The sequence below is a fragment of the Lepidochelys kempii genome, chromosome 3, assembly GCF_965140265.1.
Source record: "Lepidochelys kempii isolate rLepKem1 chromosome 3, rLepKem1.hap2, whole genome shotgun sequence".
NCBI lineage: Eukaryota > Metazoa > Chordata > Testudines > Cheloniidae > Lepidochelys > Lepidochelys kempii.
The window spans coordinates 119,367,098-119,394,071 of record NC_133258.1 but is presented as its reverse complement, the minus strand read 5'-3'; the positions used below and the strand labels follow the sequence as shown (position 1 = coordinate 119,394,071).

Sequence of the window (26,974 nt, the reverse complement as noted above, 5' to 3'; positions counted from 1 at the left end):
GTGGCATGTAGGGGGTTCTCTGTATTACACCTCACCAAGAACAGCACTTGCAGCCAAAGTCTTATGGGATGAGCTGTAGTATAGGTGTCCTAGCCACGTTCCACTTCTAGTAACTAGGGTAGGCTCTGCCAATCTAGAGTCCTAGCCCCTTTCATTTGCCATTGTGCAGCATGAAAGTTTTTCCTTCTCTCTAGAACAGTCAGTATGGCTCAGTGGAGTCTACCCTGGAAAACAAGAATAATTTTAAAGGGTGTCTAGGACTAAGTCCCTGCAGTTTCAATTGCTTATGGTGAAATTCTTCACTTCCTGGACACAGCTGTTTTGCACTGTTAAATAGCTAGCATGTTCTACTTCCCAGATTACTGCATTTTGATGGTGGAAGAAGTGATCCCTACCCAGGCCTTATTTCCCTTTTGAAGTCAGAAGTAAGCCTATTAACACTTAAGTACGGAGTTGCTTTATGGCAGGTGGGGGAGAAGTTCCCATCAATAGTATTTTTTTCCTTTAGAATTGTGATGTCATTGCAGACAAAGAAATTAGGCAGCTACTGTTCTCCAAGGAACCATTTGTACATTTATGTTCATATTTTTGCTACACTAGCACTTGGAGAAAGGGGGACTACCCAAATCACTGCACAGGATAGCATTTGTTAACCAACCTGGCATTAAATCTAACTCCTAAAAGGTGCTAAATGTTTTAGGAAGTGGCTTCAAAATTTGACACACATGGAGCTGTCAATGTTTGATAGGATGCATAATTTATTAATTATAGGAAAACAAACATAATATGCCAAGAAATGCATTTCCAAGGCATTTTGGAACTTCTGTGGGTATCATTCACCCTCATCCTACTACATAAACTGTGCAGTGATTGCACAGCAGTGTACTCTTCTCACATTTTATTGCTTACAGGTGGGCATGGTGAGCTGTAGTACTAACACTAGGAAAGTCTTGCACTGCTGTGCTCTCCAAATCTCTGGTGCTAACTAACTGAATGATCCCCTCGTTTCCCATTTAAATAATTAAGCCGAGAACCTGCCGACATTTTCATTCAGTAGACCACTTCCTTCTCATGGACCCATCTTCCTCTAGCAATACCAACGTACTGCTTGACTGTTTTTTAACTCGCAGGCAGCAAAACTGAGTAGTCTGGTATTTGCCTTCTCTCCTACATTCTTTATGGAAAAAGTGAGGATGCTTTTTCATTCTTCTGCTGCCCAGGTTGCATAACCTGATGAAGCAAAGCAATGTAGGACACATTTGCACCTCACGCTACATCTTCAAGTTAAGAAGCTGTATGATCTTCTCAAGAAAACAGTCTTATGGGTATACATAAATATATATTAGTCTAAGGAATTTATTTTCTAGGACTTAAACAGATTTGCTTGTTTTAAATAGTTTTATATGTCTGACATAGGTGTTACAAACACAGCTTCCCCACACTGGAAATGCACACCTTATGCTTAGATTCCCAAACCATCTCCACTAAAAGATGCACAACCTGCAACTTGTGCATCAGGGTCAGCTCAAAGCTTGGTAAAAGAATTCCCCCCAGCTAAGAACCAGTTACAAAGAACTTTCATCACAGAAAAATGAATATACAAAGGCTGAAAAAATGTTGGTTTGAAGAGGTGCTTTCAGAATTTACTGTACACGTCGTAACAATTTATTTTATAGGTTGCTTCTACATGCAGGAAAGATCTTACATTTGGTGTAAAACATTTATACACATTCTTTACAATTTTTACATATATTTAAATGGCTGTATCAAACACTGCTCTATGGAATTTGGAAGAAAACTAAATTGAGGGAAAACAAAGTATTTATAAAATATGAACAAAACCTGTGCTACTAAAGAGCATCTGGACTCAGGCTTAGTGATTTTTTGTTTTCATGTTATTCAGGCAGATCCAGATTTTTCTTTTATTGTAAAAATATTTCACAAAAATAACAGCAATACACAACATAGTAAGGCAACAATAGAATCAACAAAATGTACCCGTCACTTATCATGGCTTTGTGAGTAAAATAAATTATTCCTTAAGTTGTTTATATTTGAAGGAAGATTCTAGCAAAAGCTGCAGTTTGGCATCCTGGCTTGCTTGTGGCATTAAGTGAAATACTGGACGGTAACTATCAGAAGTTTGCCTAAAGTGTAGTTGTTTAGTGGCACTTCGTTAGTAAAGACAATAATTGTGCCATTCATGTGCGGTGAACACCATACCTCATTTGCACCTACAGTATTATTTTTAATAACTTATTTGCCACACATCCTGGATTTCATTCAACACCTCAGAGGTCATGCTTCAGTTTGTACTAGAATTTTCCCCCCCCTCTTCCTTTTAGTGGCTGTAGATTCATTTTTTTTTAAGCTGAATGGGAGCCAGTAGCATGTTGTAGTACTATGTGAAAACCTGAGTTGGGTAGTAATCTGGGGACTCCTGTCACTTGGGGTCAAAAGTGACTGGAAGTGTCATCTCTGCAGATACTCTGACTTCTGTATGGCAAAGGGGAAGATGATGGCCAGGACACAGCACTGAGTACCCTATCAGAGGTAGCCCATGGCTGAATAATATTTAATGGAGTCAGACTGCTGGTGTGAAAGAATATTTTTCCAGTTTCCTGGAATGGCTCTTTCCTTGGTTAATGTCTCTTCTTTGCACAGTGCATGGCCAGGAAGGGAGGGAGAGCCCAACGCACACAAGCTCTAAGGCTTTGTTCCACAAGAACGGAATATTAAGTAATTATGGAAAAAAGTGAACAATTTGCCAGCCATCATGTTATGGAGACTGTGCTGGAAGTACATGTTGGAAAGCATAACCATATAGAGCAAAATGATCAACAAAACAACAATCTTAAGAGATTATCTTGAGTGTGCAACTGAAACATACACAAACTTTACATGACTGCTGAAAGGAATTTCAACAAAAGGCTGAATGGTATATAAGGAAAATAAAAAAAATAAAAACCATCTTTTTCTGGCTTAGTCACTTTTTTTAAATGAAAAAAATACCTCATGATCTGACACTAGTTAAGATCCGGAAGAAATGACAAACCATGAATCTGTTTGTAATCCATGGAAATGCAGACTAGTTTGACAATTTCGAGCCCTACAACTGAGAGCACTTTCTAGCAAGAGACAGCTTTTGTTTAAAAGATAGATATGGAGGGAGAGTGTTCAAGATAAATATATATACCTAAATAACTGGTGCATTTAGACTGAAGAAGTAAACATCAAATTAGTTTCACTCTTTCTGCAATTCAGATTTTGTTTTTTTGGCTGGCAAAGACTAATGCGGAGAACAGTAAACATCTTAAATTATTTTAACTGTTTTTTGCAATTCAGATTTTTTTCCTTTTGGTGTGGTGTTTTTTGGTTTCTTGGATGGCAAACACTAAAACTTTTTAGTCGCATTGCCCCCGAATCAGAAAAGCACTTCGGAGTTGTTCTTCGTTATCCATCCCAGTTTATTTCTACATCACCGGAAAGCGGCCAAGTGCCTGCCTCAGTTTTTGTGCAATCTGGAACAAACAAAAAGAACACATGAATAGCATGACTACTTTACATATTTAAATTACATAGCTTTCATGCTCATCTTAGAGCTCTCTGCCAAGAAAATTTCAGTTGATTCATTCCTCAAATATTAAATGTTCAACTTAGGAAAACAGTATTAGTGGATGCAGTGCTTTCCTACCCCAGTTAACGATTCTGTGTATTTATAGTGTTCATGAAAGATATCGGATTGACAGCTCTGGACTCTCCATACCTCTAGCTAGTGACAGAACACAAGATGGCCAGTGCAAGGTTCCTACACTGTTGTACCAATGTGCCTTAGCCCTGACTTGGAGGGACACTTCAGTGGCAAGAGGTTCGATAATTCTTAAGGCCCATTCGGTGCTTTTCTGCAGAGACCCCATAGTTGCCAATTAGCGCAATTTGATGGGATGCTTTTTGTGATATATCCAGTAGCAACTGCAGTGAGACAAACAATTAGACTGAAGATCCACCTAATAGCAACAACCATTTCTGCTCACCCAGGGGCAAAAGGTTTCATATTCCATTACCAAGCCTTTGAGCTGTTCAGTTCCTCTCTCTTTTGTAACTAAAAATAATTTTTTAGACTCTTAAGTGGCTTTAACCACAAATATTCTGGTATAAATTCAGAGGGGCATCTGAGCATAGGAGTCTCAGTTCAAAACTTACAACTTCAAGACGCTCTCACAACATGTATGTTACGCCAAATAAAACCCATTCAAGGTCCCATCCACCTATACTACTAGTGATACACTGAAGGACTGAAAGAAGTGGGCCAAGAGCAGCAAGAAAAGGGAGTTAAGAGTGTGTAAATTAGAGTAAGCTTACTTATACTTTAAGCCACATCATCTTCTGGCGCCTCAAAATGTAAATCACATCATTTTGAAACCACTTACAAATATGCAAGTCTGAAGTAGGTCTAGGAGTCTGAGACTAAGGGAAAAAGGCTAGTGGAGACTAAGCATATAAACTCTTTCTTTCAGCTACTTAAAGTTATACAGCTACCGGGAACCAAAGTAAAGAAGTCATATTTCCTTTATTCTACTTTCCCATGTTGCTGGCACGTCATTTTCCTTTCCAGTGTAGAAGGCAACACACACACAACCAGGAAAGAACTTTTCTGGAAATCCCCTAAAATCCAACCCTATACTGTGGTGCTAGTGTTTTCTTCTTAAGTCCTTTGTAGGGACTAAAATCATAAACTTATTCCACACATAATATCCCAACATACTATCAGTCACTGTTGATTTGTGGGGAGATTAGACTCCTACCACTTTCTGTTTACAGATATTTGGATCTGTGATTTGACCTCAGATGTACTTTGAGATACTGTCACTTGCAATGATTTGCACACATTTGTTTTTACATTTAAACTGGAGAGAATTTTCATTTTGATGGGTGTGACGCTGGCAGACCAGGTGCCAGCTCATGCCAATGCCCCTAGGCCTCACTGAAAAATGACAAATGCATAGCCAAAAACCGGTCTCGCTCACCAGTATGTTAGTGTTAAAATATGTATTAGATTTATAAGAATGTGTTTGGTGTTTAGACTTTAATACATACAGCATCCTACAATCATTTCATCTTATAACATGCAGTACAGATGTTATAAGGTTATATTAAGTATTTACATTGTAATGCTCTGTAATTGTGTAAGTCGTCAAACAGCTATGTAGAAACAGAAGGTGTTGGTCCTGCCCACCAAGAAGGCCCACTGAAACAAAATCAGCCATTGTAAAACCTCAAAGAACAAAGACTTTGTTGATTGCCCCCCACACCACACACACACACACCATGAAGAGATGTAGGTGGACTCATCCCATCAGTTTGAATTCTGAAGGGAGAGAGTAAATTGCTCCTGGCGGAATCCAATGCCACTGCACAATGCAGAATTTTGCAGAAATGAATGTTTTTTGCGCATAATTTCCTTTCTCCCACAGAAATGGGCTGCAGTGCTGCTGGCCACCACTAGGAGCTTCTGGACCCAGCAGAGCCCAGGTCATACATAGAAGACATTGCAGGGTGGGGAGGGGGAGGGGGAGGAGGAGCGGGAGGATTCCTGGCACCTGCAGTTCCCAACATGCCCTGAGGGAAGGAGACAGTGGTGCGCAGGAAACTCCAAACAAGCATAGGACCCAGAAGCATGGGTCCTCTTCTGGATCCCTGGGCAGTAGGGGGAAGGGTGTCTGGGCTGGGGGGAGAGGGGCAAAGCTGGGTTCTGGGAGGAAGTGTGTGCACTGGGTTGGCCCTGCAGCTGGGTTCTGGGAGGGAGGGGGCTGGGCAGAGGTTCAGGTATATTGGCTGGGAGAGGGGCCCCATGGCTGGACTCAGAGGGAGGGGTTGTGGGTGTCTGGTTCCCCAGCTGGGCTTGGAGGGGTGGAAAAGAAACAGGAACTGGGTTGTCCTAGGCGTTTCTTTAACTCACTCTCTTCCCCCCCAAGGAGTACAGAGTGAATGAGTGTCTTTATTGTTACAGGTATTTTGAAATAAATTACCAAATTGAAACTGGCATGATTATGTAGTGTTTGACAAATACAATTTGCAGAATTTTAAAATAGTGTGCAGAATTTTTAATTTTTTGGCGCAGAATTCCCCCAGGAGTAAAATATCCCTGATGGAAGGAACTGTATCTCTATGCTGCTTGAATTCTGAGGGGTGAAGATTTCTAAGCATAAACAAGAGCTCCCCAGGGCTTGGCCTGGGTTAGCCCTGAAGGACATATGAGCTTGCATATTACAGCATCTTCTGTTACCCTTTTGGATCATTAGGCTAACTCTTGTGTATGTATATTTACCTACTTTAATCTTGTAAATAACTAATTTCTTTTCTTTTCTTAGTTGTCTTTTGTGAGAGATGTAGGGTACAACTGACTTGGGGTAAGTGACTTTTTTGGGACTCTGAGCAACCTGAATATTGCTGTGATTTCAGGTGTAAGGCACCATCTATCACAAAGGCAGGCTTAACTAGGTGGCAAGATAGACAGTCCTCTTGGGTACTCCAGTCTAACTCCATGTTACAGCTCTGACAGTGCTTAAGGAGTGGACACTTAATACTCGTGAAATCTAAGTATAGAACGTACAACCAGTTTGAGGTTTCATAGAATCATAGAATATCAGGGTTGGAAGGGACCCCTGAAGGTCATCTAGTCCAACCCCCTGCTCGAAGCAGGACCAATTCCCAGTTAAATCATCCCAGCCAGGGCTTTGTCAAGCCTGACCTTAAATACCTCTAAGGAAGGAGATTCTACCACCTCCCTAGGTAACGCATTCCAGTGTTTCACCACCCTCTTAGTGAAAAAGTTTTTCCTAATATCCAATCTAAACCTCCCCCACTGCAACTTGAGACCATTACTCCTCATTCTGTCATCTGCTACCATTGAGAACAGTCTAGAGCCATCCTCTTTGGAACCCCCTTTCAGGTAGTTGAAAGCAGCTATCAAATCCCCCCTCATTCTTCTCTTCTGCAGGCTAAACAATCCCAGCTCCCTCAGCCTCTCCTCATAAGTCATGTGTTCCAGTCCCCTAATCATTTTTGTTGCCCTTCGCTGGACTCTCTCCAATTTATCCACATCCTTCTTGAAGTGTGGGGCCCAAAACTGGACACAGTACTCCAGATGAGGCCTCACCAATGTCGAATACAGGGGAATGATCACGTCCCTCGATCTGCTCGCTATGCCCCTACTTATACATCCCAAAATGCCATTGGCCTTCTTGGCAACAAGGGCACACTGCTGACTCATATCCAGCTTCTCGTCCACTGTCACCCCTAGGTCCTTTTCCGCAGAACTGCTGCCTAGCCATTTGGTCCCTAGTCTGTAGCGGTGCATTGGGTTCTTCCGTCCTAAGTGCAGGACCCTGCACTTATCCTTATTGAACCTCATCAGATTTCTTTTGGCCCAATCCTCCAATTTGTCTAGGTCCTTCTGTCTCCTATCCCTCCCCTCCAGCGTATCTACCACTCCTCCCAGTTTAGTATCATCCGCAAATTTGCTGAGAGTGCAATCCACACCATCCTCCAGATCATTTATGAAGATATTGAACAAAACCGGCCCCAGGACCGACCCTTGGGGCACTCCACTTGATACCGGCTGCCAACTAGACATGGAGCCATTGATCACTGCCCGTTGAGCCCGACAATCTAGCCAGCTTTCTACCCACCTTATAGTGCATTCATCCAGCCCATACTTCCTTAACTTGCTGACAAGAATACTGTGGGAGACCGTGTCAAAAGCTTTGCTAAAGTCAAGAAACAATCCATCCGCTGCTTTCCCTTCATCCACAGAACCAGTAATCATAAAAGGCGATTAGATTAGTCAGGCAAGACCTTCCCTTGGTGAATCCATGCTGGCTGTTCCTGATCACCTTCGTCTCATGCAAGTGCTTCAGAATTGATTCTTTGAGGACCTGCTCCATGATTTTTCTAGGGACTGAGGTGAGGCTGACTGGCCTGTAGTTCCCAGGATCCTCCTTCTTCCCTTTTTTAAAGATTGGCACTACCTTAGCCTTTTTCCAGTCATCCGGGACTTCCCCGGTTCGCCACGAGTTTTCAAAGATAATGGCCAATGGCTCTGCAATCACAGCCGCCAATTCCAGGGTTTGTGCCCTGGTTTGTAACGGTCTGCTCTGAGGCTGGTTGGTACTCACGATCCTGAGCCACTCGAGACAGCTTGACAATGGGAATATCAACGCAAGCTAGATACACACTTAATTCAAGACCATTTGCTTTCCTTTCAGTAATCTATTAAGTTCTGGTTTTAGAATTTCATGTTGATCACCTAAAGGAATTTGAAGGGTAGTTATAGGAACTAACAGCCAATTAATGCCCTGCTGAAATTCAGCAATAAAACGTTTAACTTTAATCCTAATAGATAAAGCTCCAAACCATAACAGTGTATTGTTTCTTCAGTATTTGGACAATTGTCATTTGCTCAGGCAGTGATGCAACTTTGATTAAAAAAAAAATCTCACCCGTTAAAGCTTAACTCTTTAGGCTAAGAAGGTCTTGAGTTCCTGCCAGCAAATGTGGATGCAACTTACATTACTACTTGGTGGATGAGAATTCTTGAACTAATATCAAAAAGGGGGCCATACACATAAACCCATTCATGCTTGGATTTAACAGACTGGCTAGGTGTGATCTGTCATGCACACTGGGTGGTTTTTCCAAACACACACACACACACGACCGTAATGTCTGGACAATAATTTCAATCAGTTAGGTGTTTCTGAGGGGGTCACTTAGCTGCCAGTTATTATTTTACTCAAGAACATACCATTATTGCATGTTCTCATGTGTTATTCATAGTATTAATAGTTAGTCTGGCCACTTGCCATTAAACTTGTAGGACCCAATTCTCATTTACGCTAAATCTATTTTACACCAGCCTGGCAGTATGGGGTGGCGCTTAATTTGCAGTTTTGGCCACATTTACTCTGGAGAGAGCAGGGGTAATGCTAACTGCAGCTGCACCAGAGAGTGAAATCACCTTGCTGGCAGATAGGGGATCATTATCACCACCTTTCTCTGTGTGATTCTGTCAGACAGCTGTAAAATCTGGTAGCACTACCTATTGAAGTTGCCCAACACTGTAAGACCCTGTTTTTCAGTTGTATGCCGAACTTTAACCACTTGGGCTGAAATTTCCCAGGCTGGGTTTCTGGCACAGGCTGAATCTTTTTGAAAATTTCAGTGAAAATGGTTTAGCGATTTCTAGGAATGAGCTGACATAAAAATACATTGTTATGCACATGTTAAAAAATTCTAGCAACCTTTTCTTTTAAGAGCTCATGCTTTGGAACGGAGACTTAAAATTAGGCAGTGTTTGGTGTTTTGTATCTTGTATCAGGAATGGGCCTTGTGCTGTCCCCATGAAAATCCAACCAAATTTGGTAAAACTAAGCCTTTGAAGTTGCAGTTCACACATGCCCACTAGAAATGTAAAAGTTTAACAGCTAAACTCTCTAAAGATTCAGTCTTCAATGTGTATGTTCAATCCCTCCTATCTCCTAGTGCTCCCCTGACTGCATCACCATCCTTACAGGGCAACTGAGCTTGCTCCAGCCATCAGGGCAAAATCTGTAATAGCTGCTCCTCCCTGCTGCTCTGGTCCAGACACCAGAACAGAGCAGGGGGCCGGTCTCTTGTGCTCCCAATGATGACCCTACTGGCACCCAGGCAATAGGGAGGAGGAAGTGGTCTGATATGAATACAGGGGGGGGAAAAGCTGGACTGGGAGAGGGAAAGTAGGACAGTAATAGTTTAGGACAAAAAGAGTCTCGGAAAACTGGGCTGGCGGGGAGGAGAGAAACTCTGACTGGGGGATGGGAAGAGGCTGGGAGATGGTGTGGAAATTATGGGGGTCAAAGCCAGGAACCAGTTGGCAGGGGAGTGGTCTCTAAAATCAGATTCGGAGATAGGGGAGACAGACTGTAAACCAATAGGCGGAGGAGGGGCAGAGGAAAAGGACGACAGATTTGACAAGCAGATGGGGTGCAGACTCAGATGAGGGAAATGGGCAGTGAGGAGAAGACAGATCTGATGAGGAGCCTGGGCAGGAGGCTGAGTGGGACTGGGAGCTCGGAGGGGGTGGGGGCAGGAGAAAGGAACTGGGACTGTCTGGGCAAGCAGACTGGAACTAGGACAAGCAGACTGGGAAGACAGGGAAAATGGGCCTGGAACAAGAAGCCCGAAGAATGGAGACTGGGACTGGATAGGCAAGAAGAATAGGACTGGGACAAGGAGCCAGGGGTGTGGAACAGGCAGAAGAATGTTCCACTAACACTCCCCCTTCAGAGCCTGAAGAGAAACCCAGGTTTCTTGAGACTAACCATTCTTCTACTGTCAGGAAATATCCATGAAATCCACTGGCAAAGTGCGTTTCTCTTCACCTTTTAGTGCTGGTCCCCACAGAAAATGACAATTTATTATTGCTATTAGTTACTCCATTAGTTCAAGTGGCAATAGTCTATGTGCTGTGAATATAAAAGGCTCCTATTCTACTGATGACTCATGGGGGGGGGGTTTCAATAAGATGCCACATGACGAAATTTCTGTCTTATCAGTTTGCATTTTGAAAAACCCTAATCAATTATGTACAAATACTACATCAGATTTGTTAAGTGAAGCATTCAAAAGTTAGAAAAAGCCAGAATTAAAGTTGCCTGTGCAAACTTAGCAAGACCTTTTGTGTGTATGCACCATTGTACAGTCTTTGATTACATGATCACATACTAGTTTTTCCCACAGGATCCTCCCCCCCATTCAATGCACTGGATGGATGGTACTCACTTAATGAACAACTATTCAATATTTAGTTTTTCTCCTTGTTGGTCAATGTATGTTTCTAGGACTTATTTACTGTACACTAGTCAAACACTAATTAATCTATTTTCACAATGTCTGTGTGATGAGCGAGGGGTATTATTCCCATTTACAGACAGAAAGATGACACACAGAGAGATGAAGGTCAAAAGTAGCCACAAATTTTAGGTACTTTATTTGAGATGCCTTGGACTTGATTTTTCAGAGTAGTTAGCATAATATAGCACTTTATACGTTCAAAGCATAGCTCCCAATGACTTCAGTTGAGCACCATAGAAAGGTCCATGAGGCAAGTAATAAGTCTGTCTTCAAAACAGGGTTTGAAGAGCGTGCAGTAAATAAGGCGCGTGGCCCCATACTGAATAAAGAGAAAACAAAATTTACTCCTGAGGGAATTCTGCACCAAAAAAATATTCCGCGCACAATATTTTACAATTCTGCAAAATTCTGTATATTTGTCAAAACAACACCATTTTCAAATTATTTGCTGACAAATATTTTGAAATAAATTACCAAAATAATTGAAAATGGTGTGATTATATTGGGTTATTTTGACAAATAAAATATGCAGAATCTTGCAGAAATTTAAATTTTTCAGTGCAGAATTCCCTCAAAAGTACCAGGGTTCTGTGTGGTGCAGTCTGGGTGTGGGCAGCTCAGTGGGCCGTCTGGGTGCAGGGGGGAATCTGGGTGCACAGGGGCTTGGTGTGAAGTTCTGGGTGCAGGGGGAATGAGACTCGGGGGGGGGGCACGAGGTGAAGGTGGTTAGGGCTCAGTAGGGGTGGGGACTGGAACTTGGTGGGGTTGGGGTTCAGGGTGCAGCTAATTGGGGCTCAGTGGGGTGGGGGTCTGGGGTCTCCTGATGCAGCGGATGAGGCTCAGTGGGGTTGGGGAAGGAGTTCTGGGTGCAGGGAACTCCTGAAATGGAGGAAGCTTGGTGTGGGGGTTCCAGGTGCATGGGTGGGGGGAGGGGTCACTGTACAGGGAGCTTCCCCGCCACCCCCACTCTGCACCTGGAACTCTCCCCCCAAGCCTCACCCCCACACAGGCACATCCTCCCCCCAAGGTGCAGAGCTTCCATCAGCCAGGGGAAGTTTCTGGGGCTTGATCTGACCCAGCTCTGGCTGCTCCATGCAGGGAAGGAGGAGGTGCAACTCCATCTCCCCCCCCCCCCCTCCCTAAACTGGGATTAAGATCCCTGGGTGGCCAGGACATCACCAGACCCCTCTTCCCCGAGCTGCTTGAACAGACGTGTCTGAGCTGCCATGAGGGGTGAGTGAGCACTGGTGCAGTTTCTCTTTGGTTCCCCACAGAAACCATTTCCTGCAAGGAAGCAAAGGGATTCTGCAGGGGGCAATTTTCTGCTGCATTGCAGTTGCGCAGAATTTCCCCAGGAGTAAAAATATCAAAAAACTGCTCATTAGGTGAGCATAAGCATTTCCTAACTTCCAGTGCTTGACTTAGCAGCTTTAATAATGTTATTTTAAAGAAGTCAATCTGAGTGTAATATATTATATGTTAAGTTCCATGTGCTGCAAAGTTTTGGTTTTGGAAGTCTCTACAGAAAATGTTCTTTCAGTTCATCCTTTGTTCCTGTACTTTTTTGTTAAATTAAATGTAAAATTGCCTTTCAAGCAACTGCTTTCAAAGAGATGTGCACATGCAGAATGATTAATACACAGCTAGCGTTTCTGACAGATAAAATAAGTGGCCTCACAGCATGCACGAGAAACCAGCATTGATATGCTGCAACTTACCGTTTCATAAAACTGTGCCTGCTGTTCCAGGTAGAGGCGGATCACGTTATTGTAGTCATAAATCCGGTTACTGTGGAAATGATTCATCTCCGCTGTAGTCAAAACACAGGATACAAATTAATTTAGAAAAATGCTCATCAACAAGAGCAGTTTCATTAGTTCGGATTAGTTACTGTGTTAACTAGGAGTGCAGTCTTTTTTTTTTAACCCAATTCAGCACCAAATGCAGTCAGTGCAATTACTTTGGGAATACTATTACTTTGCACTTTTATAGTATCTTTTCTCCATGGAGCTTACATTACTTTACAAACAAATTAAGTCACACTATAGGGATTCATCAGTCACTGAAATGCAGCCACGTTTGGTGTCGATCAACAGTTATATAATAATACACAGCAACAGAGTTTACTAAATGAAATAAAAAGGATATTGTATCCAATCTAAAAACTGTAGGCAAAAATGGAATTACTTAAACTGGAATTTGGCAAGGATGTTGGGGTTAACATCCACATTCTTATGAAAAGTGAAAAGTGGTAATTTTTATTAATTAGTGCAAAGATTGCTGCTGTCAAGCACGGTCACCCAATACTGTATGGAAACATTGGTTCAGTGTTGACTCTGAGGAAAGAGCATCACTTATCGAATCCTCAACATCTTGAATTGCAGCATCTTGGTCTCTCATTCAAATACTGACCCAGCCTGCCTATTTAACTTGCAAGATCTGATAGAATCACAGAATGTAGCAGTTTGGCTTGTGGCTAGGTATGGAAGTAATTCTACAGAACACAATCAATACCCAGCAGATAAGATCTACCATCAAGAAACAATCAATGGCCTTCATTAGTTTTATATCCTGATGCAGGCAAGCACTTAAAAGATTTTGTTTGGGCTGGAAAGTTTTCCGAGTACAGCTCTCTCCCATAAAGGACTCCAGCTACTCCTGTTCTTTGAAACTAAAATGTACTTGCACCAACTCTAAAACTTTGGCTGTAAAAAACAAGCACTTTGGTACGAAGTAAAATACCATTTGCTGTTTTTCAGACTCGAATTCTCAATAGCAAATGCAGTTGGGGACATTACGTAGAAGTAAATTCTACTAGCAAACCTCCTAGGGAGGCAGCATTGCCTAGTGGCTAGAGTCCTGGACTGAGACTCAGGAGGCCTGGATCCTACTCCTGACTCTGCCACTACCTGCTGATGACCTTGGGCAAGTCACTGTCCCATTCTACCTCAGTTTACCCATCTGTAAAAGGTGACGGTGCTGACCTAATTTGTAAAGCTCTTTGAGATCTATGGATGAAAAGTGCTACATATTCTTATTCCTAGTGCAGCACAGGATTTCCCTTTAAAATTTTCCTCTTAACTAGTGTTTCAGAGTCTGTAACATTGTCACTGAACTTCAAGTTTGTTTTACCTTGTAATGCATAAGCCATGGTGCTTACACGCTTCACCATGTTCTGCTTATCCTGTGGTGTTATTTTACTGGTTGCGACTAATTTATCGCTTTCCTTCACTTTTTCTATTGCTCCCTGTTAAGACCAAAATGCAGGATGATTAAAACAACAACCAATTAAAGGTTATCATATTAGCTTAAAACAGGGGTTCTCAAACTGGGGGTCAGGACTCCTCGGGGGTTGCAAGATTATTACACGTTAGCCCCCACCCCAAACCTTGCTTTGCCGCAAGCATTTAGAATTGTGTTAAATGTATTAAGAAGTGTTTTTAATTTATAAGGGGGGGGGGGTCGCACTCAGAGGCTTGCTATGTGAAAGGGGTCACCAGTATAAAAGTTTGAGAACCATCGGCTTAAAACAACAACTCGACAGACCCATAGCATGTGTACAAATCTGATTTTGCCTTTCAGTACTTTCCCCCAAAATGTGTTGTTTAATTTTAGATATCTTCTGATTATGCCAGTGGGGGGAAACGGCAGAAGACATGAGCACTGATTACAAGCACACTGAAACAGGGTTTGATACACAAAAGTTAACATGCATATTTATAGGAGGTGATAATAGGCCAAGCTTCCAAAATATAATGGAGTTCTAGATGGACCATATCTAAACACTTCCAGCTTCCAAATGCTTCTAGGACCTATTATCTAATCATCCAAGATTTGTGCAATGTAAACTGCTTCAAGACAACTTATTTCCCAAAAGGACCCATTTACTATCAGTGACTTAATGACGTTTATGTAGCCTTTGACTAGTAGGAATATTTAGTCATTTGTACTTTATTTGTGGGAGAATTAAGGTGTGCCTGGCAAATCAGCTACTTAGAATGAGCCCCTTTTTTGTGCTCATACAATTCTTTATACTATAATTTTTTTTGTATTAATATTGGTCTATTCTTATATCAGATGGTCACATTAGCTTCATTAGTTGTATAAAGGTAAAGGACATTACGAGCCTCCACCACTATAAACTACTTTTAAGGTTGAATAAATGCTGATGAAAAGCTAGAAATTTCATGATTATTGCTAAAAGAACAATAGTTTTGAAAAAGGCCTTCAAAAAAAAAAAATCCCCTCCTCCCCTGAGAATTTCTCATTTGCAAAGATTCCATTGCTATCTTCCTACAGGTTTCCAGCAATATGGACATTAGGGGTATGGGCAAATTAAATATCTGAGTGCAGGACAGGCAAAGTATTGATTTTATACATGCACATCCCTCCCTTTTACTCCCCACTATGCCCCCAACTTCATCTGTCCTGTGAACTCCTCTCCCATCCATACTCCACCCCCAAAAACAGTTACCTTGTGAGCTCCTATAATGTCAGGGAAGCAACCAAGAAATCCCTTGTATTCATGATTAGTTTCCATCAGAAAATGGAGATCTTTCCTTGGCTAATAAAGAGAATTCAGCAATTATTAAGAAAGAAATATTTATGTCATATTAATGTCAGAATTGAATAGAAAGTTACACATATTGAACAAGAGCTGTAAGGCCAAAAAAATATCCAGAGGCAAAAGAAAAAAAATTATAACATGAGAAAAAGATTATTGTATTTAAAATTCGCTGCCACCCAATGTAAAGAACACTAGGTCTAGATAAAGACAAGAATTTATGGATTTTGAAAACACTTTAATGTCCAGTCTTTAGCTGGAATACATGTAAAGGCAGTGAAGATTGTCCCATTATTTTTAATATATAAGGCTATATCAGGGAACAGAAGTTCGGGGGCCTCAGTGAACATAAAATCAATAGGGTAAACACTCAATGCCACTTTTAAAAAGCTTGTGTTCCATATTTTACTTAAATTATTGTAGCTAGTAATCTCAAGGTTCCACTGAAGAGTTTTTCCAACCTCAGCAGTGACAAAACAAATCATTATCCACAAATACAGTGCAGATAAATGTACCCAACCAGCTGTTACTTTCAAAAAGTTAAGGTGTTTTAAAAAAAACCACATCACTTCCTAATGTAACGATGGATTTGAAAATAACTTTGGACTCTGGAGATTAAGCATTACATGAACAGTCAGCAGGTCCTAAACAAAGCCAAATTTAAGGCCTGAACACTGAGGCAGGTACAGGATCCATTTTTTAAAATTAGGGACTTAAAAGTTAAACCCAATGAAGTAATGAGACAAAACAATACATATGAGGGGCAGCATGATCTAGACCCAAGCCACTGTCTATACTAAAAGTTTTTGAAAAATTTCCCATCATTGCTTTAATGGCATTAGTAACAGTGTGAGACCTAGTAGACAGCCTGTGCTGACACCACAAAGTCGCATTTAATCAGTTGTGGAGATAATCAATTTGATCTATTGAAGGCCAAGACGTCTGATACAAAGGAGATCCTTTTCTAGCATCATTCTTTCAGCTGACATAGAGAAGAGAAATAATTTATAATGCAAGTTATTTCTCCTGGGGGAATTCTGTGCCAATGCGCAATGCAGAATTTAACATTGAGTGTGGAGAATTTGGTTTCCCCCGCAGAAATGGGCTGTGCTGCTAGCTGCCACTAGGGGATGGTGGACCTGACAGAGCCCAGCTTATACATCGAAGATGCTGTGTGTGTGTTTGCGGGGGGAGGGGGGAAGGGAAGGGAAGAGAAAGGGAGGGAGGGAGCTAGAGGGTTCCTAGCAGCTGCAGTTCCCAGCATGCCCTGAGGGACAGAGATGGCAGTGTGCAGGGAAATTCCATGCAAGCCTGGGACCAAGCATCAGACTGTTTCTCCCTCTGGATCCCTGGGCTCTGTGGGGGGGGAGGGGTTTTGGGTATCTGGGCAGGGAGGGGCCCTGTAGCTGGGCTCGGCTTGGGGGGAGAAGGGACAGAGAAACAAAACTGGGTTATCATAGGAGTTTCTTTAACTCTCTACTCCTGGGGTGGGGGGGGGGAGAGAGAGAGAGTGAGTGTGTGTGTGTGTTTTGTTTCAGACATACTTGCTGACAGGTATTTTGAAATAATTACCAAAATAATTGAAACCGGTGTGATTATGTGGTGTTATTATTTTGATAAATAAAGTTTGCAGAATTTTAAAATATTATCCACAGAAATTTTTCAATTTTTTGCACAGAATGTCCCCAGGAGTAAAGTTATTAAAAAAGTTAAATTATAAGGCAATTTTGAAATATTGATTTTCTTATGGATGTAAAAATGTATTAAGTAACTCTGCAAGAAAGTCAGAGCAGAAGGAAAACGTGATCAAATCCCATTGTATGTTGTCATGTAATGTATACTGGATTGACTTGCATTCTATTAGAGTTTTCATACCTGTTCTGCCACGAGACTGGCAATTTCTTCATATGTTTTTCCTGCTTCTGTTATTGCTTCATTGAGATCAGATTCTCCTAAAAATATATTTCAAATTAAGGTGGAGTAACAAATTCACAAATACAGTTGCTGAATAAACAAATGGATTTCAAAATCAGGCTAGTCTCGAGTAATGAAAGCCTGTGTGCTGCTGTAGTTATTATATATTTACAAAAAATATACAAAAGAGAAAGGGAGCAAACATTGTTCAATTCTGGTATACTGGTATCATTAGCGAGGGGATGGCTTTTAAATTACTAACGTGATAAAAAGGCATATTTACAAATTCGGCATTCAACTTGCATAAGTTAACTACAGTGACCGGCGCTTTGTGTTTAACATTTTTATTAATATTTAATATTTTTAATATTTAATATAACACCTATTTTAAAAATATTTAATTACTGCATTTACAAGGAAGGATAGGGATTGTCAGAGGGTAAGATAAGCCGACTAAAGCAGGGGAAGAACCTGTGTAGATGCATTTTATTAAAATTAGGAGAACAAAAAAACCCAAAACCCTATAGTTAAAAAGATGTGTGTCTCGCAGTTAATAAATAATGACTTTTCTTTGATGGTCTAACTAGCAGTATTGCTAATCCCAAGCATTCAAAAGTAATGAATCAGGCACCGGAAAATCATGAGATTTCCAAAAAAACACAAAACAAAAAAACCCACCCCACACATTTTGGGTTATTTCTTCTTTGCCATCTGGTTTCTAAGCCTTTAGGATACACTTCAGTCACATTTTCAAACTTTGCTCTTCAACCATGAGGACGAGAGACTTGTTTTTAAAATAAAGGTGGAGATTCTCACGATTGCATGCCTCCCGGAACTGGGGCTTTAAGAAAAATACCAAAATACTGTATGAGCTGGTAACACTCAGAGCACTACGCAGAACAAAGCGTAATAACCATGAAATTCTTCTTAAGGCATTTTTGAGTCTTCCCAAAGAACGATTGTAATGATTTTCCATCCTGGCCTGAGCTTGTTCAAGTTTTCTTGGCCAACAGAGAGTTATGAAAATGAGCTGGTGGAGCATATCTGACAGGCTACCAGTAAGCATTATATAAGAGCAACTGCACACTATCCCCTTCTCATGAAAAGGGATCCTAACTATCTCCTTTTTTTTGGCCTGACAAATGGTTTGACAGTATTATTATGGATACAAATACATTGAATATAGGGGTATTTCTCCATTTGCTGAAGATCTTATTTACTAAAGACAGAACCTATTATTAATAGCAAGGGCTTAATGTTTGGCAACTGAAGAGATGCACCAGAATAAAACTGATTTAGGAGTCATATTTTTACTAAAAGAACCAATTTGAAATTTAGCAGGTGCTTTTTCTCACCTGTGTGAACTGATCAGTGTTAAGAAGAGGGAGAGATATTAAAGTCAGGGTATGTCCTAAAGGAGGAGAGGAAATAAAGGAAGACAGAGTAGCAATCAGATCCAATGTTCAGACTGTTTCATTAGCGTGATTTCAGAAACTGGAGAGCTCCCAGATGTGCACTGCTATAAGCTGCAGAACTTGAGTAATATCTGAATTTCTGACTTTGATAAGAATGGTGTCTGAAAAATGTTTCTCTTTCTCCAATGTTTTAAAAATGTTTAGTCATGCCATTTTCTGCCTGCCTGGAGTTTTGAAATAATAATTTTGAAGGTAGATATCTTCACAATAAAAGACTTCAAGATATGTAATTCAGAGGCGATCCCTTCAGAGGCTTGAACTACAGGGAAAATTTTCAAGGACTGCAATTTCCTAGTTTCGCAATTTCACAACTGCACGAGGGAATCTTTCTGAACATAAAGACAAGCTGCTGTTTAGCCCAGGAGAAAGGTGCCTATATTTGAGACAGAATGGAGCACTGGTTGAATTAGAAAAGGAAGTTCTGGGTGTTGCTTCTAATGAGGGCGGGGGGGGGGAGGGAGAGAGAGAAGAGTATCACAAGTTGATTGGCTTTTCAGAACGCTAACATTTGCCCCTTCCCATCTTAGCAAGGGAGGGTATATGCATGTGTGTTTCTGATTGGGTGGACAAGGTTATCAGGGACTGCCCCTCACTTTCCTCTTCCTTGTCCATAATGCATTCAAGAAACCTTCATGGACTGGAGCTGGGGAGAGTGGAGCAGAGCAGAGCATAGCTATAGTGTGGTGATAGGGCATCCCAACCCACCTCTTTAGAGAGGAATCAGGGGGTGGAAGATGGCAAGGTACAGGTGGTGTCAGAAGGGGTTCCACAGGCTACCATCAGCAGAGGGCATGAGGTCTTGCCTCTATCGCAACCAAGCTGGTTCACATGATCCTTTCAGTGATAGGAAAGCACAAATACAAGGGAGAAGGAAATGTTTTTATTCATTGTGCAAAATTAAGCAAATGTGTGGAGGCCCCCATAGCACGCAGTGATAGAGGAAAAGCTCAGTTCAGGGGAAAGGAGGAGGATCCTCAAGTCCAAGGCAGGACCAGGAGATAGATATGGCAATGTTACAAAAATCCCCATCTCCATTAAATTAGATACATTGGTTTATTCCAATAGGGCAGACAGGTCAGATGTTAATGGGCAAGTTTTTAATCCCTCATTCTGGGCGAGAGTTCACATTTGGGCCAAGAAATTGAAGCCAAATTGGGGGCTGGACCATGTGGTTAGGGCCAAACACGAACAAGAATTTGTAGCTGAAGTTGGTGGGAAAGTAGGAGGAGTTCCAATGCCAAATCTTTGGTTATTCCCTTTACAGGTGGGGCCTCACAGGAATACTGTTTTATTCACTCAAGGCTCCTTAGTGAATCTTCTATTATGCTTGGTCTGCTACTCCTCATTAAATGCTTTTATGTGCAAGGTTAAAATAAATGTGGCCGGGGTGCTCAACTGACAAAGGGTGAATTAGGGGTGAATCTGCCTGAGGGTAGAACTAAGACTTTAGTCTGTGTGATTTTCAGAGTAAGGGTTGTTATTACTCAGATATGGCCCTGCCCCGGAGCTGTCCATATCACACCCAGCTTTTGAACGGTTTTGTATAATGCGGGAATGGGCTGTTATTTGTGCAGTGTGTTTACCCCAACTGATTACTATTTGAAGCTTCCTGTTCACTAGAGGAGATATGGGCCAGGTGAGTCTGTCCAGCGGCAGGGAATCTTTCAGCAGATGGCAGGATGTTTGGGGTTCCCTTTAACCATAAAGGAAAGAGAAAAGGATTCACATGCAACAACTGACATATTTAGCATAGAATTAGACATAGCAGAAGGGATCCCTCCTCCCTGGGGATAATTAGAGGGCTTATGGGTATTGATTCAGGGAACTAAAAGCTCTTAAAAGCAGCAAACCCACTAAAGAACAGTTACAGATGATCCTAAGGGATCCAAATTTGACTGTAAGGTGGAAATGCCCAACAGGGCATCCTGTGAAAACCTAGTAGCTGCCCCCACAGGTGTTAAACAGCCCTTGTTTGTCACTGTAACAAACAAGATATGAGAGGAGGGTGGGGCAGGAGAAATGGGGGGAATTCCTGAAGGAGTTCAATATAGTGTCATATTAGCAAGCCAACTGGAGATACATAGATACATTTGGTGTTAACTCAAGTTTTACATTATCAAGAGGATTGATGTATTCAAAAGTGGCCTAAGGGGTGACTTGAAATGGGTGTACACATTAGCTGCCAGTTAGTAAAGTCTGTGCAGCTAATGCAGAGGTTATGCGCCTGTGTGTTGCACTGTTATTAAATATCTTTTCACCACAAGACAAATTCTTTGTATTGATACTGGTTTTGCCAATGCTCTCAATTTCAGAAGGGCAGATTTTGGTAACTAATGCTGTTTGCCAGTCAAAACTGGTTACCAACACCCTGTTCTCTGTGGAACCATAGCTACTGACAGCCTTAAACACTGGCGGAGAACTCCATTGACTCAAAGACATTCTAGGTTTTCACAGCAGGTTTCTTTGAGTTCAGAGTTAGGAAAGGCATCCGCTCAGGATTGGCCCATTGCCAAAAGCTCCTGGTGGTGAGATATGTGGTATGACTAGTGCACCACAGGTTGGCAGCATCCACCATGGGGCCAGTCCGTCTGTTGCTAGCTGACAGGATTTGCAGAATAATGTGGGGAGTTTTATTAGGGAAACTTGCCCAGGGTGAGAGGACCCAGCATGTAGGTTTGGCACCCCCATAGCCACTCAGATTTGGTTTAGTTAGGGCCTTGCCTATACTTTGCCATTGTAGAGGGAAAGCTGTTTTATTTAAGCCTCCTTTCCTTTACACTGAAGAATGCCACAAGTACTGCAGTGTGGTCCCTGTGCCACGGGAGTACTCTGGAACCGGCTGGTGCATGGCTCAGACAAGGGTCTGTGTTCCTATAGCAGCGATTCCCAAAATAGATCAGACAGCACACAGGATCATGACAGTGTTAAAGGAACACCTGGATGAATGGGTGTATCCAGTGAAAACTTGGAGGGTGTGCTTGCCTCTGCATATGCATGAGGCAGGCTTTGTGCATGTGTATTTGGGCGTGTTAGTGAACTGACAAGATCTCAATTTGCTGTATGATCAGAAAGGGATTCTTATCTAGGGCTCAGTAAAGTAAATTTAGCATATACTCTCTTTAGGATTGGTGCAGCCTCCATGGGCATGGATTTTTGGATGTTTCAGGCTACTGAAGGTAAGATGTTAGAGAGCCTATGTCTACGCGATGGAGGAGTCAGCAGAGCAAGTAGGGAGCATATGTTAAATCCTGTTTCTCATTTTTAGGGGAAATCAGAATTAATGTAGCTCTCTGGATTTGTGGGTACTCAATGGTACACTGGCTTGATAAGCAGGTGGTTACATCAGCAGACTGGTCTCAGCTGGGCTTCAGAGCCAAAGGTCTCTATACCCGCTTGGCAAGAGCAGCATGTTATGGGACATTCCTGTCTCTCTTTCTTGCACTGATCTGTGGACATTTCACATTGCCTAGCATGCCGATAGTCCATTAGGGAAGACTTATCTTAGTACTTGCACCAGGCTCAATTCGAAAATTAACAGTCAGTGGGATTTAGGGTGGATTACATAGCTATGGCCAAGGACCAGGTTGGTCTGGTCAGAAACACTCACAAGGCAGATGTGTCAGAGAGCTGGCAGACATGCACAAATAGATTTGATCAGGAGAACCATGAAACAAGAAGCTGCCAGTCTTTCTGCCTCTTTTGGATCTGTGATGATGGTCAAAGAGAGCAGGAATGATGTCCCTTAACCATGGAGGGAAAAGAGTCCACTTATCTGATAAAGGATCCAGTATGTGGTTGAGCTATCAAAAAGAAAGACCAGGTTTGACAAGAGTTAGCTGCCAGACAGTTGGGGGGTAGGGGGGAAGAATGCAACCAAGCAATTTGCTGGCATCTCTGTAAATGGCTGCAAGGGGAGAGCTCTGAGGATAAACAGGAGTAGGGGACCCAGGAAGGACTGGTGGACTCCAGACGAGGTGTTAAGTCTTCACATACTCATCTATCCTATCATTCCTCTTCACAGGGGGGAGGGTGATGGGATTCAGCACCGGGCTGACTCATGAATTGAGTGGTGGAGGGTTGGGTAAGGGAGCCAATCCTGATTCTTCGGCTATACGGTGTGAAGCCATTTAACCAACTTTGTGGATGGGAGGGGGAGTGTCTCAGCACCCCCTTTAATATTAAAGTTAAAGCAGCAGCCTGCTGCTTTAAAATCGATTCATGTGTCTATGTCCTCATTCTTCTGCATGTCCAGTCAATCACAGAATAACAGCATCCAAACCAGTCATCACATGAGATTGCACACTAACAGCAGACAGCTGAATGACTAGTAGTGAAGAAGAGATTTAAAGCAATTTGTGCACTCCACTTGTTCGGTCTTTTTTTTTTTTTTTTGAGAAGTGAATTTTGAAGCGAAGAATCCCATATACTTAATTTAAGGAAAACAGACTGTTGTACCAGGTGTATTAAGTAGTAAAATATATGGGATCAGGACAGAGGATAAACAACTGGAAGGAAGCAGTTTCTCTTAGCAAGACACTAGGGTGCAACCAGGTATGTCTAAGGGAGTAGCAAGGGGAAATATCCCTGCCTACTTCCCAATTACCATGGTCTCTATTTTCCATACCATTCAAAGATGCTGAAAATCAAATGACCGGGTTCCTTCGTAAGGCTGATCTGCAAGTTTGCATCCTAGCTTTTAAAGCCACATTCTTTGTTTTCCCTTTACCCTGGTAAAAGAATGTGTGTTATAATTACCAAAGTAACATTTCAGTCTCTTCCCAAAGATTCATGCTACAGGTTTTGTTTGGCTCCAGCCCGAATTTGTATGCAGGACACTTTACATATTTAAGGTCTACGTCAAGTATGGTACAGAAGAACATAAAAATACAGGACATACACCCACAGCAAAGAACCTAATTTCAAATCACAGGTTAAAATGGAATCAGAGTTAACAGGCAGAGTTTATAGAAGGATACAAAGCAAGGAACTAATTAGTAGTAACCAAGCAGAAAATCCCAGTTGGAATAAGTTACTAAATCAAAGGTCTAAAAAAATTCAGAATGTCTGTAAAATGCCAGTTAATAAAGTGATCTGAAAGAAAAGTAATAGTTTTAAAACTCAGTGAGAACATTCTACAGACCCCAATCTTTACCCCAATCTTTAGGTTCATTTTGGGATGAAATCTGAGAAAGATTCCAATTTTGGTCTGAGAATTTGGGGGGAAGAAGGGGCACACAGGAGAGTGACCCAATGAGGTTCTTCATCATGTTGAAGAATTTTTTCTGCACATTGCTTGCGGAAACACTAGCAGAATTTGAGTGACTATATTTAATGTAGCCAGCAATTCTGCTCCAGTCCTGTGGAAAGAAACGGGGAGTAGAAGCACTGTGCTAATAAATGTGTATTATGAAATACAGATTTGATCTCTGATGCTTCTAAACAGCAAGTTATGTATGTATAATGAACAAGCAAACTGGAAACCTCAAAGTGTGATCATCAGCCTAGTAGAAATGTGCCAAAGTGGAATTTAAGTTTGGCCCAAAATATGGATACTCTATTAGGATAATGCATAAAACACTCCCAACAAAAAGAAGTGCCCACTGATTAGTTTTCATCTTATGCCTCTTTCCCTCCTCCTCACTACAACCCAACATGACAGTCTCCATTTATTAATTGTGTAGATAGGGCTCTTTGAAAAAAAAAAAAAATCGAAGTGTCTCCAAACCAGGTGAACATAATCCAGTTAATTACAAAAAATGGTTTTAAAATGTCACCCTATACTTTTGTGATGGCCGATGTTTTTATATCCACACATTTCTTCTGTAATGTAACACACAAGTATTGGTCATAAAAGACATGCTTCAGTAGATTGTCAGTTAGATCAATGACAATGTTACAAATTAGTATTAGATCAGACTGCCACTGTAAATACCTCAAGTTAAACAAAAATTATTGTAAGATATGTTTGGATCTGAATTCTCATTTGCATTCCTTTTGTAAACATGTCATGCCATTTGAAACTCTAAGATATGGGTACTCAGTCAATACAACTAGATAAGGAAAATGTTACTTATATTGAGATTTAAAAATTAAAAGGTCCCAAAATAATATAACATTTTGACAGCAAAATGTTATATAATAGGACACTTTAGACATAATATTTCTTAAGATGAAAGAACAGTGCAAATGAATATATAAAGTACCTTGGTAACCACTGGTGCCGAAAACCAGTGCCAGACTCTGTAAGGCTTTTCCTATCTTCTGATATTCCTTAGGTAATGCTGAAGAAAAAAAAAAAGTAAAAACGTAAATACTGTTTTACACTTTCACTGAATTATACAGCATTTCTGGTACAAAACAGCTATTCAATATTAAACATTTATTTTTGGGGAAAATGTTCTAGAAGTCCACCATAAGTCATATGTATGTATTACCTTTTATGAATCTTTAATTAAAAAGATAAAATACTGTCTTAATTTAGTCCTTCTATAGTTAGCTCAAAGAGATGCAATAGTATTCGTACAAAGGGTAGTATTGCACATCCATTCCTGAATAATTGGCCATTCCAAACTCATGAAGATAAAAACCTTATTTCACTTATTTCAAAATATAACTGTGTGTAAGTACATATTTTAAAAATCACACACCAAATAAGGATCTGTCTCTGTGTATACAACCTATGTATCTGTTTCCATGTATATAATGAACATGACATATTGTGCATGTGTATGTCTATATCTCTCTCAATATCATATACAGATTACACACACACACACACACCACTCCTATTCCCCTCCCACCCACCCCCCACTTTTCTAAGAACACTTTGCCATTGCATCTTGAGGAAAGAACTGAAAAGGTCACCATATGTGTCCATACTTGCTTATCTAAAGCAACAAATGTGTTTAAAAAGCTTGATTCAGGTGAAATGTCCCCTACCATGGAAACTTAAAAGCATTCCTTCATTTCTTCTGTGAAGAAACCAGAATATTTTGTGTTTAAATGAACCCCAAAACTGGGGAGAGCATCACCTTATTCTAAATTCATATTCATACAACCTATACAAATGCATTCCAGGAGTACAGAGAGATTTTTTTCTTAAGTGAGCCTTTTAAAAATAAATTTGTTTCAGTGATATATCCTTGACCTGGAGTTAGTAACATGAAGACACAACCTTTTATACTAAGAAATTGTATTAGCTGCAATGTTAAAGGTCTTCATAATATTCTTAAAAAAAAAAGAAAAGAAAAAAGAACCCTCTTAAAAAGATAGCTATCAAGGTTTCAAAATTTAATACTTAAAGTAGGAACTAACAACACTGCATACAATTATAAGGCTAACAAAATGCACTTGTATGTGTATTATACAATTTGGTGTTCTATTATGCCTACACAGCCATGCATGCACAAATTATTTCTTCACAATGAGGTTAGAATTGCTGTGGTTTATGGCTGAATTTTTAAAATTATAAACAGCATGCATAATTCATATACTATAGACTCAAAGGCCTGATGTAATCTCTGAAATGAAAATAATTTTTTGCTTGTATGAGCTGTCCATTATAGAAAGAGTCAGAAGTTGAGATATGTTTGCTTTTTCATTTTTGTTTTTAAATTTGTATTTGGAGAAGTGTATTGTGTGGATAAAAGAGGAACTAAGTAGTTTTCAATTGCTCTGACATTTTAGTGTTCAGACCAAGGTAAATGCCTTTTTACACCATATAGTGGGTCTCTCTATTAGTATCCTTAGAATACCTTCGTTAGTAGAATTCTTGCTAAGAATTATTTGATGCATCACGTTTTAATTTTTATTTCTTGGGACTGGCATTTCCTATGCATTGTGTACCATTCACAGTACTATCCCTCCGTATGCCCCATTAATCCAACACTCCATCCTCAATTTTCTTCAGTGTGCCAAGGCATTGCCATTCAGTTTTGAGACCTATGCAATCCCCAGCAATGGCAGTGTGAATTTATGACAAAGTGGCCACTCCAACAAAGAAAATTTGTATTTCCAATATTTCCTTCTACCACCATGGGTCATTTAAAATGTGTTATGAAAGTGAATATATAAAAAAGAAGGACTAAAGGGATAGCCAAGAACTTTTGGATAAGCTGGATTCAGATAT

General features: G+C 40.9%; 1 protein-coding gene across 6 annotated transcripts in view; it reads right to left on the bottom strand.

Moving 5' to 3' along the window:
* Positions 1–1,617: 1,617 nt before the first annotated feature.
* The window catches only part of SNX9 (sorting nexin 9), a 98,754-nt gene continuing 73,397 nt past the window's right edge, over positions 1,618–26,974 (bottom strand). For all 6 annotated transcript variants that reach the window (XM_073337768.1, XM_073337766.1, XM_073337767.1 and 3 more), the window contains 6 exons: positions 25,050–25,127; positions 17,333–17,409; positions 15,368–15,457; positions 14,026–14,140; positions 12,612–12,703; positions 1,618–3,521 (listed from right to left, as the gene is read on the bottom strand). In XM_073337768.1, coding sequence (XP_073193869.1) covers positions 3,474–3,521; positions 12,612–12,703; positions 14,026–14,140; positions 15,368–15,457; positions 17,333–17,409; positions 25,050–25,127 — 500 coding nt within the window. In that variant the 3' untranslated portion in view covers positions 1,618–3,473. The remainder of the gene's footprint in view (positions 3,522–12,611; positions 12,704–14,025; positions 14,141–15,367; positions 15,458–17,332; positions 17,410–25,049; positions 25,128–26,974) is intronic.